The sequence below is a fragment of the Anas platyrhynchos genome, chromosome 9 (assembly GCF_047663525.1).
Source record: "Anas platyrhynchos isolate ZD024472 breed Pekin duck chromosome 9, IASCAAS_PekinDuck_T2T, whole genome shotgun sequence".
NCBI lineage: Eukaryota > Metazoa > Chordata > Aves > Anseriformes > Anatidae > Anas > Anas platyrhynchos.
The window spans coordinates 4,809,200-4,827,388 of NC_092595.1; the positions used below are offsets into that span (position 1 = coordinate 4,809,200).

Here is an 18,189-nt window from a genome sequence, read left to right on the forward strand (position 1 = left end):
GTCAAACAAAAAATCAGGTCTTCTACGGTTGCAAATCCAGACATTTCCAACCATTTTGATTCAGGGACACAAAATGAAAGAATAATTAAATAGATAGATAGATAAATAATAATAATAATAAAATATTCTTTCAACAAACAGTGTTTGGTCAATTTAGATTTCAAAGGAACTTATTGGTTTGCCATGTCTCATTCGTCCCTTAGACTCACCCACTCCCAAGCAGTGTTATATCTTAAAGGACATTCTGTGCACTCAGATGTCAGATGATTACCGTGGCACTCCAACACACAGCTTTGCCCATTACCTTCTCTGGTTATTTTTCAGTTTCTTCCAAAAGCAGGATCCCACATGTTTATAAGCCAACACCATCACTGTAGAGTCCAGTTATTGTTTCTAATCCCAGAATTATAGGATACAGCTTTTTGTTCAAAACTAAACTTGGGATTTCCAGCCTAACTGTCTCAGATTTCCTGATCAGACCACATTGTTCCTTACCTATGCTGCCACAAATACAGGTGCCTCAGCTGTGAACACTCCTCTGGTTTAAAACTTTTGGGGGAAATATAGAAAAAAAGTGAGGTTTAGCTAAAGAATTTCATGTTTCTGAACACAGATTTCATTTTAGAAAAAGGGGATCAGTGATAAAGATGCCATTTGCCAAGTTCTGTGTCAGCCCAGCTCATTTCATTACACAGAAGTTAGGCTCCACTGAGATGCATCTTGCTTCAGTGAACACATAAGGAGAAGAAGTCAGGATTATCACTCTTCCACAGATTCCTCACTTATGACAGACAGTGTTTGGAAACTGTGGATTAAAACCTGCTTAGACTCTAGTTTAGCAGGTTCTCTATTTATACAAATCCATTCCATCATTGCATTTTGGTAAACAACAGCCCTTGAACTGGTAACAAAATTGTCTGATATCGTTATTTGCCTTCCGTTTTTGAAGACCAAAGCTATACATCCCATCAGCTGAGACATGTTCATTATTGATTGTGTAAGAAGGGGAGAAAATAAAGTTCTGACTTAGATCGGACCTGACAAAATATCTGGTGACAACAGTAAGATTAGAGCTACTACCATCATAGTGTATGCTAATAATTTCTGGCACTTGAGGATGAAGCGATGCTGTCTTGGTGCATCCTATACTGGAAGGCTCAAATCCCAGTTTTGGGACTTTGGCACTGCTTGCCGTAGAGGTAACCCCAGGCACTAAATCTGGGTAAGAGTGTACAGAAGAAGGCGTGACTGCAGCTCCATCTTTTGCATTCGAATTTATCTAGTGCCAGTAGCTCAGGCTGCAACCACCAGACACTGGATGGGAGCTGTCAGGCTACAGAAACACCTACCGATAGATTCATCAGTGCAAAGGGGATAACATGGACTACACTGCCCTAAATCATCTTAGCTAACAGTGACACTAATTGACAGACCGAGGCCTAGGCCAAGTTGATAGAGTCCACATTGCTTTGTTCTACTCAGAACTCATCTTCTACATCCCCCTCTCTCCTGCTCCATTGCTGCTCTACCACTTTTCCAGCAAAAACAGGACCACAGAGATAGACAGACCGCTGCATGACTCAGAAATATACCCTGATGCCTGTGAAATCCAGCCAAGAACATCTAGATCTTCTCTGGAAAGGGGCCAGTAAAGCATCTTTATGAATTGTGGTTTTCACACCTCACTACAGCACACAGCAGTCCTGATCCTGTGCCAAAAATCAAAGACAGGATGCCGGGGGGCTTGAGTAGTGTTCTCTCTCCAAACTTCCCTCATTAGGTAAAATAGAAAAAAATATACATGTATATGCATCCCTATTATATTGGTTTTGCTTCTACCATAGGAAGTATTTTTTCCTAATATTAAACTTTCCTAGTTTTCCTGAAAAGTGATTCACATGGCTTAACACATCTGATGAAAAATATATGCTGATGCAATACTTTGCTCTTAATCTGTTTGGGCAACCCAATACCTCAGAAAGCATTTGGTTCATCGTCACCCAGACAATCTTGAAACATCCCAGCAAAGGAGCTGTTCTCAAGACTGTTTTGATTCATTACATTTCAAGTCAAAAGCAAATTATTCTCAGGTTATTTAAAAAACACTAGCATTGGAATTTTTTTTTTTGAAAAATAACAATTCTGGGTATGATTTCCTTCTTAATTAAGAAGGTTCAGAAAGCAACAGTATAGCCGCAGTAGCATCAACAACAAAAATATTTAGAGTCACCATTGCTAACTTTTTTTTTTAAATACCATGTACTGTAGGATTTCTCTATGTTTTGCATTACGTTACAAAAAGGTAGCTTGTTTTCTGTAAGGTCATGCTGAACTATAGCAGAATTACAGCCCTTTGTTAACGTTAATGCTTCTCCGGCAGCAATTTTCATAAGGAATTTTCTCCAGGCTTACACATTGTGTTAGCATTTGAGAGGACTTGGGGCAATTTTTTGATGTTGCAGCGAGCATCTGATGAACTTTAAGTGTGTGAACAAGGGATTAACAAACATTAACTCTGATGTGCCACCAGGTGACATGGATATTAGCAGAAACCAGCCACACCCTGCTATTTTAAAATGTGCCACTTACCAGGCGTTCATTCTGAGAGTTAACCCACCGGCAGTGAGAATTAAAGAGTAAATTGCCAGCTTGAGCAGTATAACCATCTGATCCCTGTGTTAGCCTCACAATATGCTTAACGGGATTTCCATCTCCTAGTTCTCCCCAATCCAATCGGATGCACAGTCCTGGAATAAGGCAGTTCTGGGGGGAACGCTTGCCAACTGCCAGAAGTCCACCGTTTCCGAAAATCAGCGCGCAGAAGTAACACGATGCAGCAGAGCTAGGCACTTCTTAGCCACCTCTCCTATTTCTTTTAGGAACAGGAAGATTTTAAGTGAATGCATCAAGCATCTTAAAAGCTAACAACAGCTTAGCAGGTTAAATGTGAAATAGGTTTATCAGATCACTGCAGTGCTCTTCTTGTAATTATGTTTTTACAGCCTGGTTAGAGGATGCTATTGGAGAAGGGCTTGTGATGTCAGAGTGGGTAGGGCTTAGGAGCAGGGATGAGGGCTAATCAAGATAAATTCAATTTGTATTTAAAGTAAAGTCAGCGTTAGTTAAGGCAGTTTTTGACATGTTAATCTTGATGTGTTTTAAAAGCTGCCAATCACATTACTGAGGCAGCTTGAAAGGAAGACTTCTAGTGAAGGCACACACTCTCGGAGGTTCATGGTGTCATCATTTTTCTCAAGACTAAGGCCTTCACAATAGATGTAAGTATACGTAATAAAACTAAATAGTGCTATTTTTTAAATGTAAATGGCTATGCTACATCCGCTAAGCAAGAAATGTATGATTTTTCATATTTTATAGGAAGACTTATGATAGAAACTGCAGAGACTGAAGGAGCCTTCTTCACAGTGTTTTTCTTTAAAAGCAGCACTGGAATGAAAAGAGTAAAGTTAGGAGTAGGAAAGGGAGATATAGAAAAACTAAAGTATGTGATTAACTACGTACCGGTTTCTCAGCAATTTTTATGTGTATTCTCGTGGGTAAATAATCCTGCATATTCAGGTGGAAACTCTGTATTTGTTTTAAAGCATAAATTTGATCGTTTTGGAAACTTTTAAAGATTTATTACACAAATGAAAGGTTTTATTTGGGAAGGCTTTTCATTGCAAAATCAGTATTTTGCAAGCAAATTGGATACAGATTGAGTCGCTTAATATATGCAAACCAATGTTTCATTGTCTTCTGTCACAAAATATTCTTAAAAGATAACTGTTAATGCGTAGAGCTGAATCTTTGTGCTAATTTATTTTTTTTTCAATGCTATAGATAAAAATCAATATTTTGCAGGTATTTCCTAGAGCAGCGGATTTTCTAAATCAGTGTGCAATCAGAATTAATCAAAGCTATTGATTTTGGCTGTTTTCTTCTGATATACATACGTTAGATTTGCCTAATTAAAGTTTTGCTCCTATGCCTAGTCACTGTAACAAACCCCGGTGATAACAGCTTTGTAGAACACCAGCATATGCAGTGTGATATATTCTGTAAAAATAACGTTATGCTGTAAGAGTTCCTTACATCTTGGTATTATCGGAATATGTGGGTGGAATTAACTATAGACCGAGAAAGGCTTGGGCACTATTAAATTGCCTTCTAAGCTAAAATTTCAAGCTGCTCAGTTACAGAGTACGTGAATTTCCCCTCTCCCCCAAGCTCCAAAGATAGGGAAAGAGCGAGAGAGACAGTCCTGACTCAAGTAATTTTATTGTGGCCTGATCCTACAAACTGTGGAACAGAAAACATTCAGTCTGTTGAGCATGCTGACTTTTGAGTCTGTATACGGGAGCCAATCTGCAATTTCATGTTACTCTTGTAAAGGGTAAAAGGTTGTATTAAAACTTATAATTTTCTATATGAATGTGGAAAACAATGATGGTTTTAGTATCTGATATTTGATTTGCATATATTTAAATACACCTGCAAATATATTTTAAAATCAGTTTGTGCTCTTTTGATTTATAATGAAGAAAAGTAGCCTGAAAAGATTAATAATACAAAATAATAATAATAATAATCTTGTTTTATCTTAGTGGTCTAAGACACAACAAATGCAGTTTTCTACATTTTTATCAAAGAACTTTGGGAAGTCTGAAAGATACTGGTGCGATTCTAACTCAAGGGGAAAGGTACTGAGGATTTGGTACAGGTTTTCAAGATTCAAACACTTAGTTAGACCGTGGAAATCAAAGTTGTTAAATATAAATAGTTTTAAAGAGCCTTCCTGAAACATCTTCATCTTCCCTCGGCCTGGTTTCTTTTGGGACTGGCAGTGTTGTCATTTGCACTGGTATTTCAGGTTAAAGTAAGGCAAGAATCCCACTATAATTCAATTGCATTTCATTTGAAAATACCTGCCTTGTTCTCTGACCATCAGAAAGTTCTCCATTCCAAGTCTTGTATTTCCAATATTTAGAAATAAAAAATGAGAAAAAAAAAAAAAAACACCTTTCTTAATGCTTTAAAAGTAAAAATGATCTTTAAAAAGTGAAAAATACACTTTGTTTTTAACTGATCTCACTTATGCCATGTTTTGTAATCTTTCAACTTCAAAAAGAATAAAAGACAACAAGATAATGTTTCAATGAAAAGACAGATGTCGTTGCCAATTATGAAATAAATCCGTAGGGAAAACAAATTTCATCATGCTTTTCTCTCTGCATATAACCCATGTAATGCAGAGCCCCATCCCTTATAAACAGATTGCCACGTACCAGTTTGTCAGGAGACGAGGGTCGGTGTGCCATGTTACACATAGACACACGTATGCACACACCCGCTCTGCTACCACCACTATTTTCATTAGTTCTTGCTTAGTTATTTTCCTATGTTTCTAGCAAGCATAGTTATAACATTTTGTGTGCACACTTAAGCTTCTGCTCAGCGGAAGCCTTTGGGTGCTGCCACAAATGCAACTCCAAGTCATTAGCACCGTGCTTCTGCAGGACCCAGCCTCTTGGTCCCAGCCTCTTGGTCCCAGCCTGGAGCTCAGAGAGATGCTGAGCAGAACTCCCTGCTCCGCTGCTCACCGTCCTGTATCCGTACCACTCCCATGCCACGTCAAACAGCAGAAGGGCTGCTGCTTTTCCCTCCACCATCTGCCCGTCTCACCTGCTCAGGGCTCTTGCTGTGCACGTGTGCTCAGCACACAGCCTCTCCGCCATCCGTTTCAGTCGATAAAGCTGATGGTGTCTCAGTAGCAGGCAGGAACACCACCTTATCTCTGCCCCCACACATTTCAGTGGCAACAAGACGAACTCCTATTGCCAGCTTAACTTAGTACCCAAAGGACTGAATTTACCAGCACTAGGCCTTGATCTCTTCCCCAAACCAACATGCTTTAAAAGAACTTGGACTTGCTGCTTGCAGTCTTAACAATTAGCTAGCTCCAAAATGGTGAAACATCCATGTCTCCATTTCGGTGTAGCGGCATGCAATGTGAACTCTACTGGATGACACACACAGTGTAAATATAGTTATTTTCCTTTCTTTAGGGAATGTATCGTTCTCAATCCAGTTTTAGGATTACACTCTAATCTCAGTCTCTGAGCAGTCTGTGCCCACGTATCTAGGATTAGAATTTAGCCCTACAACTTCTCCAATGGTACCTCACCCCAGTTAAGATGACATATTTCACAATCCTGTAAAACATAATGTTGGTATAATCCCTTTCTTGTTTTCCAAATGTAACTTACTTTACTGGTTGTGGGTTCTTGAATAAGTACAACTTCAGCACTAGCATCGTTTAAAGGTAAGAAGCCTTGATATGACAGCTAATAACACTAGAGTATTAATAATATTTATTTTTTCAACCAGAATCTGATTTCTCAAGTAATCACAACTTCTTTTTCTAAGAAAGGAGACAATGGGAATTAAATGATACTATGCATGAGTTGCTTCAGGTATTTCACTCATAAGCTTGGATACACGCTTATATCATATGTTTAAGGGATTTCTCTGACATCAATTTACATGAAAATTTTAAACAATACCCAGCTTCTTTCAAAGAATCCATAGATCCATTTATTGAAAAGGTATACCAAAAATTGCTTTAAAAATGCTAATTATATGCATTTGATGTATATAAAAGCAGTATTAGTCAATGAAATCTTAATGTGTTTAACTAAAATAATAAGTCTTCCAATAAATCTGTACTATACATAAGATGCTATTATGATATGGACGCAGAACTGCTACAGACATTTTGAAAGCGCACGGAGGATGATTAGATTTCCAAATGCTTCTGCTTCATGAAGTTCGTGTCTTGCCACTTCTTGTCTAATAAACTGAGACAGAATTAGTACTGGGTGAGTGGTTCTGCCTGCTGCCAAGAAGGGTTTGCTAAGGGTAAGACTCTAAAGGTAGAGATTAACTTGTCTTCATCCCTGTAATGTGCTGTACAGCCAGGATTTGTGCAATAGGATCAGAGAAGAGCCATATATGAATGCAACACTGGACAGCTGGTGTGTATGAATTTATATGAACTCGGCGGCCGGATTTTGAGCTGCTCTTAAATCCCAGCTAATATATGTATCAGAAGTATACTTTCCCTGTTCTCTTCTTAGAGATTTTTTTTTCTACTATGCTAGTTATTATGAAAATAGTATGAGCTTTAAGTACCCTAATTTTGACCTGCCAGTCAGAGCTCCAGCTAAATATCTCAAGAAGGTGTTTTTTCCAAATGGTGTAATGAATTAAGGGAGTTCAGTATCTCCTCCTGACACAAGGTTATATACTAGTCTTACTATTAGGTTGTTGAGCTAAGTATGTATCCTACCACATCAACTCAATACTTCCCTGAACAGGAAAGGCAGGGAACTTAGCAAGGAATTTAAAACGGATAACATACATACAAAACATGTCCTTTACATAAAATTTGCACTATACGGGTTCTGACATCCAGCTTAGGAAAGCAGATTAGTTTCAGTGGAAACAGCATCCTGAAAACTTTGACCAGAAATACCAGAGTTATTTTTCGTGTATCTGAGAAGAAATCCAAGATAAATTAGACAGGATTGACTGGCACAACAGAAAACAAAACAAAACAGAACGGCTTCATGGAGCAACTCCAGTGAAAACCTCATTAAGGAATCAAACCCTCCTTTTGGATCATGATGATTCAAAAACTGGGTCAGTGGAAGCAGTAAGCTACAGATGCAGTGGAAGATAAACTTTTAAGTGATATTATTCCATGACTTCTCAATATAATATCTATTCCATATCAAACCAACAGACCACCTAGTCTGCCTTTGCAAGGCTAAGTTGCTGATGTCATGAATGTTGCCTGAAGTGATGCTCTCTGAATCTTGGCATATCTTTAGTCATCCAATAGATAATAATCTATCAAAACTTACAGATCAGCTCCACTATGGATGCTGCTGTATACAGAATGGAACCCTTTTTTTCAGTGGAAATGCCAGCATCGAAAATTTAACCTCACTTTTATGAAAGAAAGATTTTGAAAAAGGTTTTAGATAGTCTCTGCTCCAGCTCTGAAAGGAGACAGACACTGTCACCAGTGTAACATGCTTCACATCCACACAAAATCCAGACCCTACAGCAAATAATGCTGTGATACTGGTGCTAATGGTTTCTAACCACAGTTACTGTCACTTGGGTGTTGGTCAAAACAGACAGGGTATATTTGATCCTACATGAAGGCAGTGGTTTTGGGTCAGAATAGACGGGTCCTTTCCCAGCAGGTTTTCCGTGATTCCACACTTTAAAAGTTGCATCACATAATTTTAGTCACAGGTGTGATTTTATAGGGGAGAAAGAAGGTGTTTCTACTACAATAGCAAAAGTGCAGGAGTTCTAGTTAGGCCTGATGAACAAAAGCATCCTGCAGTTCTGTGGTTTTCCCCCCTCGCACAGGGACAGCTTCCCCAAAAACAAGTATGTACCCCACTGTGACCAGAGCAGGGAATTGAAGCAAAATTGAATTGAAGCAATTTCCTAAAATGATAAAGTGGTACAGCATTTCAGTCATCTGACAGGAGAAACTTTATCAGTGTTAACATTAACTTTGATTTTTGTTCTTTCCTGATTTACTAAACTAAAATGATATTTTTTTTTATTTTTTTTTATTTTTTTTTTTTCCATGGCCCTTTGCTAGTTGCTTTGTCCCTTCATGTTCTCCAGTCAGGTGCACCAGGATATACAGAAGTTAGGATGAAGTTTACAATTTCAGCTTCATTTTCTAGTGCATTTAGTACAGCCCACTCAGCCATGAACAGAAACCACCCAGATGGTCACTGGACCAATATGGTACAGCAAATATCTTCGCAGTTGCCGACTATTTTTTGAGCTGCTGCACAGTTTAGTTCTGCACTAAAACGCTTTAGTACTGAGCTTTAGCATGCTTTAGCAGCTCAGAAGCACTTTGGCAGCTCAAATGCTCTTCATGAGGCACCCAGCATCCTAAACCGCTTTAAGTCTAAAGTATCCTTAAAAAAAAAAAAAAAAGTCCACAATCTTTGCCAACACAGAATTGAGCATTTACAGCATTCAGAAACGTAGAGAACACCACCAGACCAGGCTGCTCCAAACCCCATCCAGCCTGGCCTTAAACACTTAATCACAGGGATGGGACAACTTGTATAAAACCTACTGTTCCTTATACTGTTGAATGTCTTACTCCTTTCTTTGGGCCTGCTGATTCTGTTCTCACTGGAAAACCATTGCTGTCTCCTTACAGCATGACTCCTCGGGATCACATGAGAAAGATGTCTATGCTGGGGGAGCAAGGAGCTCTCGAGGAGAAGCACTTGTACCGGCTAGCAAGTGGCATGGCAGCAGGAGGTAAGCAGGAAGAAAACTTAGGGCACATTTGTTTATAGGATTGCTAATCTCAAGAAACAGCCAGCAACAGGTTGAATGCCTTTTAAAAAGGTATCTCAAATTTCTCTTAGGAATAATTGGAAAAGCATTTCGCTATCAAGGTAATTAAAAGTTAACATGGGGAATTGCTGGCATTCAGAAGCTGACCCAGAGGTGCTAAGCATCTGAAAGAGGAGTCAAGGCCACAGAGCAGCTCAGCAACAGACGCTGTAGCTGGACACTGAGGTTCTGGCTCTCACTGCAGGCTCTTCTTGCTAGAGCTGCTCTCTCACAACAAGGCTGATCCCAGCTAGTAAGATTTTTTAAAAAGAAAAATCATATTAGAAATGAAAACTCTCTCAAACAGAGAACTTCACGTTCATGGCTATGCCCTTCTAGTTTAATAGTGATATACAAGTTATTGCTGATTGTAAATTGTCCCTTTATACACTTGACTGTGCACATCCTGCTTATTTTTACTGCATTTTGATTGTATAAAACCGCATTACTTAAACAAAGCAGTTAAGGTGGCAGCAGAAACTGTGTATGCTTTGTGTCAGAACTGCGGCAGCGCCAGGAGATGCTCATGAGGAATCAGCTGATGGCAGTAAACCCCCCGCTAATGGGCACCGGCCAGCAGAGAATGCAGACGATTTCCTCCCAGTTCGAGCCTCGACTGGTAGACAGGTATTTTGCATCATTTCTCTAGCATAATACTGCAATTAAAGAATAAATGTTCATGTGCTGTCCTTCAGTACATAAAATCCTTATATTAGTATTAACCAGTGTCCTTTCCATGTCTAAACATCTTTTTTTTCCTCGCAGAGATTTGTTACCTTCCACCGAAATGATGGCATCAGCTGACCCAAGACAAATTCATATAGCATCCCACCTCGGGCCCACAGTCCCACAGCACACAAACATGCCAAACATATTGTCCAACCGTGTTTATCCAGGCCCAGGTAATGAAGCATTATCTGTAAGCTGAAAAGCGATAGCATGCAACTGAGAAAACAAATGGCACCTATTAGTTTTTTTTCCCCCCATTGGTTTATCAGCAGTATCTGCAAAACTAATTTATTTTCTTTGGTAAGATTGTCTCCTTTTAATGAGACTATCTCTTACTAGGGGTTCTAAACTGTGCCAGTTTAGGTCTTAAACACCAATTTTAACTTCTGTTAAATACACTGATTTCCAAACATTTTGCATCTTTGTGTTCCCTCTTTCCTTTTTTGTTTCCCAGGTATCGCACACCTAAACAGAAGGCTGCAGCTAAACAAATGAGTCCAATCAACATTTTCTGCTACATTTAACTCATGCTCATGTATCAGTATTAGCTGTTTTAAAAGACTACTTTATTGACCATATTCTCTAATCACAGTATCAGATGTCATTTTATCTCTCAACAGATTACACTTTCTAAATTGCCTTGTTGGTTGTCCTAAATGAAGACTCAGAATTACAGGGCACAGCTCTAAGGGAAGGCTGGATACCACAGCATGGCAGCAGAACTGTGGTACACACATCACGCTGCAAATATATTTACAGGAGTTTATTTATAATCAATTTAGACACCACTTTATACTGAAAGGTCCTATCTTATGGTTCCTTCTTTGACCAGGGGACGCAGACTCTGCATAGATCCATAAAAAGAATTTCTGGCTTCAGATTTTTTCCTCTAAATGCAGATCTCAAATAAGAGATTACCTCAAGAAGAAATGCCTTTTAAAATAACATGACACCTAGGCTGAAAATAGTCTTTAAGGAGCAGGTTTGCTTTGCTTAACTGGTGGCTATTATTTTCTGAGCAGCTGTAACTACTTCAGAGACCTAAGCCACCAAATAACACAACCCTGCAACCTCCTTCCTTTATGGGTAATGGCGGGTGCACCTAACAACACATCTGATCCTAGATTTCATGCTTCTTCTACATATTCCCACTGAAGTAATGAACACAAGTAGTATTTAACTTGAAGTCACAGCAGCTTCCTGAAGAAGCACACGGTTCAAGCCTTAAAAAGCCTTTTGAAGTGCCTTTGCCTTGCTCTGGGGTTTGTGCATTTGCTTGAGGAAACAATTTGTTTTATTTTTTTTTCACTTTAAGGATACAGCTTTCTCCAGCCGGAATCCATGGAAGCTGTGGCCAGAAGGCAGGAACTGGTTCAAAAGCAAAATATTGCCAGGTAATTGAGAGTAAGCTTTGCTCTGAGGTGTGGGCCAGGATTAGGGCAGCAAAGGCAGATGGAAGCGATGAAGTCACAGACTTTGCTGATTTTTTTATTAGGAATCGTTGAGATAACTGATCAAACCACCCAGAGAAGCAGAGTGCCCTCCCATCTCTGAGGGTCCGAGACTGTTGAACTTTCTGCTTGTCCCTATTTTGCTTTTAGCCTTAAAATGAGATAGGGAACAGAAACAACCCTCTCAGCTTGGTTAAAGAAACAAACATGCTACAAATTGCAGACCCAGCCCTTGAGCTCTGGACCCAAACAGCCTGAAGTTACAAAAAGTCAAAAACAAATTCAAACTTTACAGCTGTGTGCTATCACATGCACTACTTTGAGCCTCTACAGCTGGGCCCTGGGGATGATTAGCCACGTCTCCACCCCACCAAGGGTGGACAGCTTTCCCAGTTTACCCAAACAATGTGAGTGTCAGGGTTACTACAGAGAGCCTGGTTGTTTGTACCAGTTTCAGTGTAATCAGTAGCTGGTGAAGTAGTTGCTAATGCCCTCCCTCACAGCCACACCATTTCCATAGGGAAACTCTGACCCCAACTATAGCTGCACTGGGATTCGGCACAGCACTGAGCTGCAGCATCACTTGCATAGCGAGGTTAAGAGCAAAGAACTGACAAATTTTGATTAGGCATCTCAGGAGAACTATGACAGAAGTGTTTTAAGCTCTTCAGTAAGCCAGTCTTGATTGCTGAACTCCTCCAAGCACAAGACTTGCATCAACAACGTGCTTCACATAACTGCTGCCACACAGTAAAAAAAAAAAAACAAGGAAAATAGCTAGGCACAAATAGTGCCAGCCTATATCCCCCCAGCCATATCAGCACCAGCCCTTCCTGTTCAGGTTCTTCCCTCAGCCCACCAAACCCAAGAAACCCCCAAAGTGAACAAGCTCACCCTAAATCCCCAAGACAAACTCTTACCCAACTCTCGAGCCAGTCCTAGCACCTTCCCCCTGCTTTCTGCCCCCAGCTCTCCCACTTCCTCTGGCTTTGATAACCAGGTGTTATCAAACAACCTGCTGCACCCCTGCAGCTGTGCTGGGCCCAAATGGGCCCAAATTTTTGTTCTTGAAGGTACTCTGCCCCTGACCAAGGTCTTGTGATCCCCCCGGTACTCTAGGCCCCAGAGGAGCAGGCCGCCCTGTCAAATCTAACACAAAAAAAAAAATAAAAGAGATTATTAAAGATCAGAGCTGCTCTGACTGCTTGTGCTCTGTGTGTCTCTTAGGATGGAAATGGAGATGAGTGCTCTTTTTCAGCAAAAAGAAATGGAGAAAGCTCATCGGAAAGGGCTGCTGGGCCTGGAAGCACCTTTCCTTTACCACGGGATGCCAGCCAGCCCCATTGCTTTCCGCGGCAGGCACAGACTACCTGAAGGCCACCTTCCCGGTGACTTATACGTTCATCGTACCACCCTCGATGAAATTCACGGCAACACTATGCTCATGGCAGCCAGCCCGTACCCTCCAGTCGGCGCTTTGCAGAGGGAGAGGGGCCGCCGGCCAGGAAGAAGAGCTGGAAATCCCAAAAGCACAGACTGTGGTGCCAATGGCACCAAGAACCAAGCTGAAGACAAAACTGCAGACCTTGCTTCCACCGCAGTGGATGACGAGAAAGAGGACAAGAAAGAAGCCGAGGTGGAGACACCAAACAAACACGAACAAAGCAAAAATCAGACCGAGCCATCTGCAGTTGCCAAAAACTGCAAAGAGTTTGAACAAGACCTGAGGAAAAACTGTGCTGCTCACGAAATTTCTGCTGAAAGCAACAGCTGCAGCAACACGAATGAGAAGGAATCTAATAGCTCTTGTGCTGCGTTTGATGACAAGTACATGTACCCTTCTGCAATCCCCTTCTCAGCACTACCATATGGATTTCCAGTACCCAGCAACCCATTGCTAACTCCAGGTTTGTCAAATCTCCAGCCCGCAGTTAAATGGCATATTGATATTCAGTATCGTTAATGACTTGCTCTCTTGTTCCTTCCCTTTGATCTAAGCTAAATTTTGGTACAACAGAGTCATGGCAACTAAATGTAGAATTCATACGCAGTGCTGTTAAAATCTGGGGCTCTGGCTAAGTGTACAAATTCTCATGTTAACAGTCTTTTCCAACCGATTTGCCAGCAGAGTCCTAAAAACATTACGCTTGTCCTTCTTCCTTACAGGAGCACATGGCCTGATCCTGAATGGAGAAGACATTTCTACCATCGAAGACATTCGCAAGTGGACTGTGGATGATGTATACAACTTCATCGGCAGCCTCCCAGGCTGTTCAGATTATGCCCAGGTGATTACAAACATACCTCACGTTCACAGTCACATTTTAAGGCCTTTAGGATCATCTAGATTTAAAGGCCATCAAACGAGTATGTTAGAGGTTAGCTAGTTGTCCCAAAGTTATAAATGTAGTAGTAGCCCATGCTCTGAGAGGTCGCATGCACTTCTGCTCGCATGCTGCAATCTGCAGTCATTGCTCATGACACGTACTAAGAGGATCAGCAGCAAAACAACAGTATAAAAAAAAGTATCTTGATTTTTTTTCTTTCTACATATCCTGCACAATTTTTAAAGCACTTCTACGTTCTTGGATATTGGTTTAACCCACCTACCCCCCTGAGCTTTTATGAGTGTCATTGCATTTAAAAAAGTGAAATATCATGAGAAATGCAAGAGGTTGAAATCGCATACACTGCTGGGAAAGATCTAATAAGATGAACACTCCTCTTTCATTGACAGCAGGCTAAAATGAAACAAGCAACAAAACAACCCAAATGAAACAAACAAAAACCTCACTAATTAACATGGAAAGATGACAAAGTTTCCAAGAAAAGAAAGTAGATCAGTTACAGGCAAATGTGCAGCTATTTGTACATCTGAGCAAACAGCCTCACACTGCAGTTAGAGAGAACTAGGAAGATAAAACACTAAAATTATTTCCTCCTTTTGTTGTCTATGCCTCAGGATTAAGCAAAAAAAATAACCAGTGAAGTCTGCTTTATCACCCCATGATGTTATTTTTTTGTTTCATGTAAGATATTCAAAGACCACGCTATTGATGGAGAAACCCTCCCGCTGCTAACAGAGGAACATCTCCTGGATACGATGGGTTTAAAACTCGGACCAGCATTAAAAATCCGCTCTCAGGTATGATCACCAAATGTACCAAAACCAGCAAGCCATGAAGACGTGAAAGAGTCAGAAGATATCAGGATATTTTTTTTCTAAACAAAAACATTTTATTTTTTTTCTCATTGATAAGGTAATTACCATTAATATTGGGGTAAAAAAAAAAAAAAAAGGCTTCCAGCATAGTTTGCTTTCACTTCTCTGCCGACAGCACGCAGGGAGACACTGGAGGTGGAGGGGTTGTGAGGAGCGATAGTTTGAGAGATGCCCAAACTAGAGTGAGGACACAACTGAACTGGAGGCTAAGCTGAGGCTGGCAATGGAAAAGATGGATTTGATGATTTTGATGGATTTATTCCATTGCACTCTTTTCCTTTCCCAGCTGGTAAGAAGTGTTTTGATACATACTTGCTTTTGCTCCAGCCTGGCCTTTAAAGATGCCAAGTGAATATTTCTACAGCCTTTCTGGGAATATAACCTTACATGTTTCATAGGCAGGCTGTCCCTTTATGTTTAAAATTTTCTGCTCTTCATTTCATCCAGTAATATAAACTCTCTGCATGTTTCTGTTGTCTGCCTGTCTGTTTTCTTTAATCTCAAGCTCTCTGTCACTCTTCTTTTTAAAACCACCTTCCCAGCTCCTGGCTGGCAGTTTGCCTCCCCTCTGTCTCCTGGGTGCCACAGTACCTAGAGAGCAAGAGCTGTCAGCGCCAGCACGCTGAGCCATTTCCCAGGCAGGCTGTGCTGAGCATTGCCAAGCTCCTTCCACAAGAAAAATGGAAAAAGGCTGAGCCTAGAAAAATATGAGAGAGAAAATAGAGATTTTTTTTCACTTTTGCTAACCACTGATAAGATGGTTGGGATCTACATGGCTTCCAGGCTTTGTCCCTGGCATTGCTACGTGACAGCCAGCCTCAACATTTAGTGATGTTAACTCTACCTCAAGAAGCAGCTCCTGCAACTGTGTTTCTGTCTTTAAAGGTGTCTCGACGTCTGGGCAACGTGCTCTACATGATGAATCTTCCTTTGTCCGTGCCTCTGCCATCTGCTCCAGGCAAACCATCAGACCAGCCCTCCGACATCGCCTCCCCTCTTCACTGCAACAGCAGTGGCGATGCACTGGATAGTCCCTGCTCACAAGGTCCAGAAGCTTCAAAAACAGTGGAGCAGATCGTTTCAGAAAGCAGGGAAAATCCGTGTGACACAGCTGGGTCTCAGGCTGACTTCCAGATGATCACTTTTCAAAAAAGTTGAGCTGGGTCCAGGGCATAAAACGTTATTGCTGATACAGGAACCTCTAGTTACGAAGTGTTTGCGAGGATAGCTGCAGCCTGAAACCCCTGCATGATTGGGACTGAACGAAGTAAGCTGCAAATGATGCATGAGGCAGTGTGGCATCTCAAAAGCATTTTAAAAATGCGACTACATATTAGTGCAATTACTTTCAAGTGCAATTCATTTAAAAGGATATCAGTACAGCTCACAGATACGTTTAAATTTTCATTAAAGTCTGGTGTCATCACTGACATTTGTCAGAGGCTCGGAGCACTCCGTACAGTTTTGCAGGCTGCTGAGGAACTACAACAAAAAGCTACGGCTGCACAGCTGGCTTCTGCTTCTGTTGAAGCAAAATTTACACAGAAAATGTATACAGCAGCATTTATATCTCCCAATAGATTTCATTGGGAGACTAAGGAATTGCCTGCTACAGAGAGAGAAATATACCCTGGACTCAGCAATTTGAGTTAATTCCATTCCCATTCTAGATCGAAGCCTTTCAAAGTGCCTGGGAAGGAGGTAAGGGTATAGGCAGGGTACACAGATTAAATCCAGGACATCAAAATATTGTGTGTAGCTGCTGTTTTAATTATTCTGAGGCATTATTAATGTCAGGGCTGGAAACTGCTTTGAGTGACTGCATGGATGAGCTGAGTTTAGAGTGAAGCATAGGCAGATGCTGCCGTGAAGACCCGTCACAGAGACAGCAACATCCCTGGAGGAGGCAGGCTGAAAGATTCCTGGTTCCTGCCAGCCTCGCTCCCTGCAGCAGCACCCTTCACCTCTGCTCCCCTGGGCAGGCCACGGACAGCCCTTCACTCAGCGGTGTTCTTCATATTGGAAGAGGTCACCAACTGTAGCCTGAAAGCTGTCTTTTCTCTGCAAAACTGTGTTTTCCCCTCACTTCTGCTACCTATGGCTACTTACCAATTATGCTGCCCAAACTTTGCAGCCTTGAGAGGAAGGGCAAGTATCTATGGCATTCTGTTTCTGAAACAGCAGTCTCGTAAAAGGAGTTAAGCCTGATTCTGCTTTTGCTGAACACTCTGCCACTGACTCCAGCTATGGCAGTTTGGGGCTCTGTGTGTTAATCTCCAAATACTGTACGCAGGGTTTACATTTTTAGGGTTAACTGATAAATTCCAGTGAGGCCTGATGGACAACGGTGAAATGCTACGCAGCAAAATACTCCAAAGTTGCTGGCAGTAATCTTCTGTGATCTTGTGAAATTATTGGGACTCTTTCCATTAACACGAGAGTTTGATTATGTCTTACACATCACGTGAGGGCATCTTTCACATAAGGAACTGTTTACTGAATACTCAATGGCGTTTAGAAAAAGCAAAATTATGAGCTGAAATTGGAAAGCCTGCGTATAATTCCATAAGACTGCCTAAGAAGAGCACAACAGCATGATTAATCTTGGAATGGCTTTGCTTGGAATTAGTTTGCTGTTTGCTTTGTCTCAATGAGTTTCACAAAGTGTCAAGCTCCGTTCTCTTTATTAACTTTTCTATATTTTTTCAAGGCTTTAAAACTTAATAAGGCAGCTTGGAGAGTTTTTTGTTGAACTTAATAATGAAAAATGTTTACTTTTCCAGATTCTGGATAAAACACGATTTTCAATGTACAAAAGTCCTGTTTGTAATGCTTTTACTTGTTATTTTAACATGTAACTTCTTAGATTACTTGCATCAGAAGAAAAGTTTTACTTTTATAGTAATTTAATTGTTATCATTTCCCCCTTTTTTTGAAGTAGATTCTTCATGAAACGTTGGTGAAAAAGCAAGTATTTTTATATAGTAAAAGTTTCAGGGACACCAATTTTGTTTAGCATCTGAAACAATTTCTAACTTTATTGTTGTTGTTGGTTGTTTGTAAAGTTGACTATCATAGTGGCAATGCCGCTTATCTAATTAAACACAATTAACGTACTGGTTTTCCAATGGCACCTTGCCTCCTCACCGTCTTAATCTTTATGAGACCTTCACCCTGATGCATTTTAAGGTCAATTGGGCCACAAGATGTCGCTGCAAAGCTGCGAGAGGTGAGCCAAATCCACCCCAAAGTGACACGCAGCACGCTGGGGGTACAGGTGGCCTGTAAAGAGCAAGGATGTGAAGAAACTGAACTTGGTTTTCTAAAGTAGCA

At 40.8% G+C, this 18,189-nt stretch overlaps 1 protein-coding gene and 1 long non-coding RNA gene across 2 annotated transcripts; one reads left to right on the top strand and one right to left on the bottom strand.

Moving 5' to 3' along the window:
* Positions 1-3,094: 3,094 nt before the first annotated feature.
* On the top strand, positions 3,095-17,950 carry SAMD7 (sterile alpha motif domain containing 7). The gene is made up of 9 exons (XM_013099564.5): positions 3,095-3,278; positions 9,272-9,375; positions 9,954-10,080; positions 10,219-10,355; positions 11,498-11,576; positions 12,861-13,540; positions 13,800-13,921; positions 14,668-14,778; positions 15,742-17,950. Exons 2-9 carry the CDS (start codon positions 9,273-9,275, stop codon positions 16,012-16,014), a joined length of 1,632 nt encoding a protein of 543 aa, XP_012955018.2. The 5' UTR covers positions 3,095-3,278; position 9,272; the 3' UTR covers positions 16,015-17,950.
* On the bottom strand, positions 9,766-12,864 carry LOC119717698 (uncharacterized). Its single transcript, XR_005267768.2, has 2 exons — positions 11,503-12,864; positions 9,766-10,098 (listed from the first exon to the last, which is right to left on the bottom strand). It is a non-coding gene; the product is annotated as an uncharacterized lncRNA (long non-coding RNA).
* Positions 17,951-18,189: the final 239 nt, after the last annotated feature.

Excerpts from the sequence above, each read along its gene's own strand:
- SAMD7 (XM_013099564.5), top strand. The coding sequence starts at position 9,273 with ATGACTCCTCGGGATCACATGAGAAAGATGTCTATGCTGGGGGAGCAA. Across the intron at positions 9,376-9,953 it reads AAGTGGCATGGCAGCAGGAG|AACTGCGGCAGCGCCAGGAG; the intron begins GTAAGCAGGAAG and ends GCTTTGTGTCAG. Across the intron at positions 10,081-10,218 it reads GAGCCTCGACTGGTAGACAG|AGATTTGTTACCTTCCACCG; the intron begins GTATTTTGCATC and ends TTTTCCTCGCAG.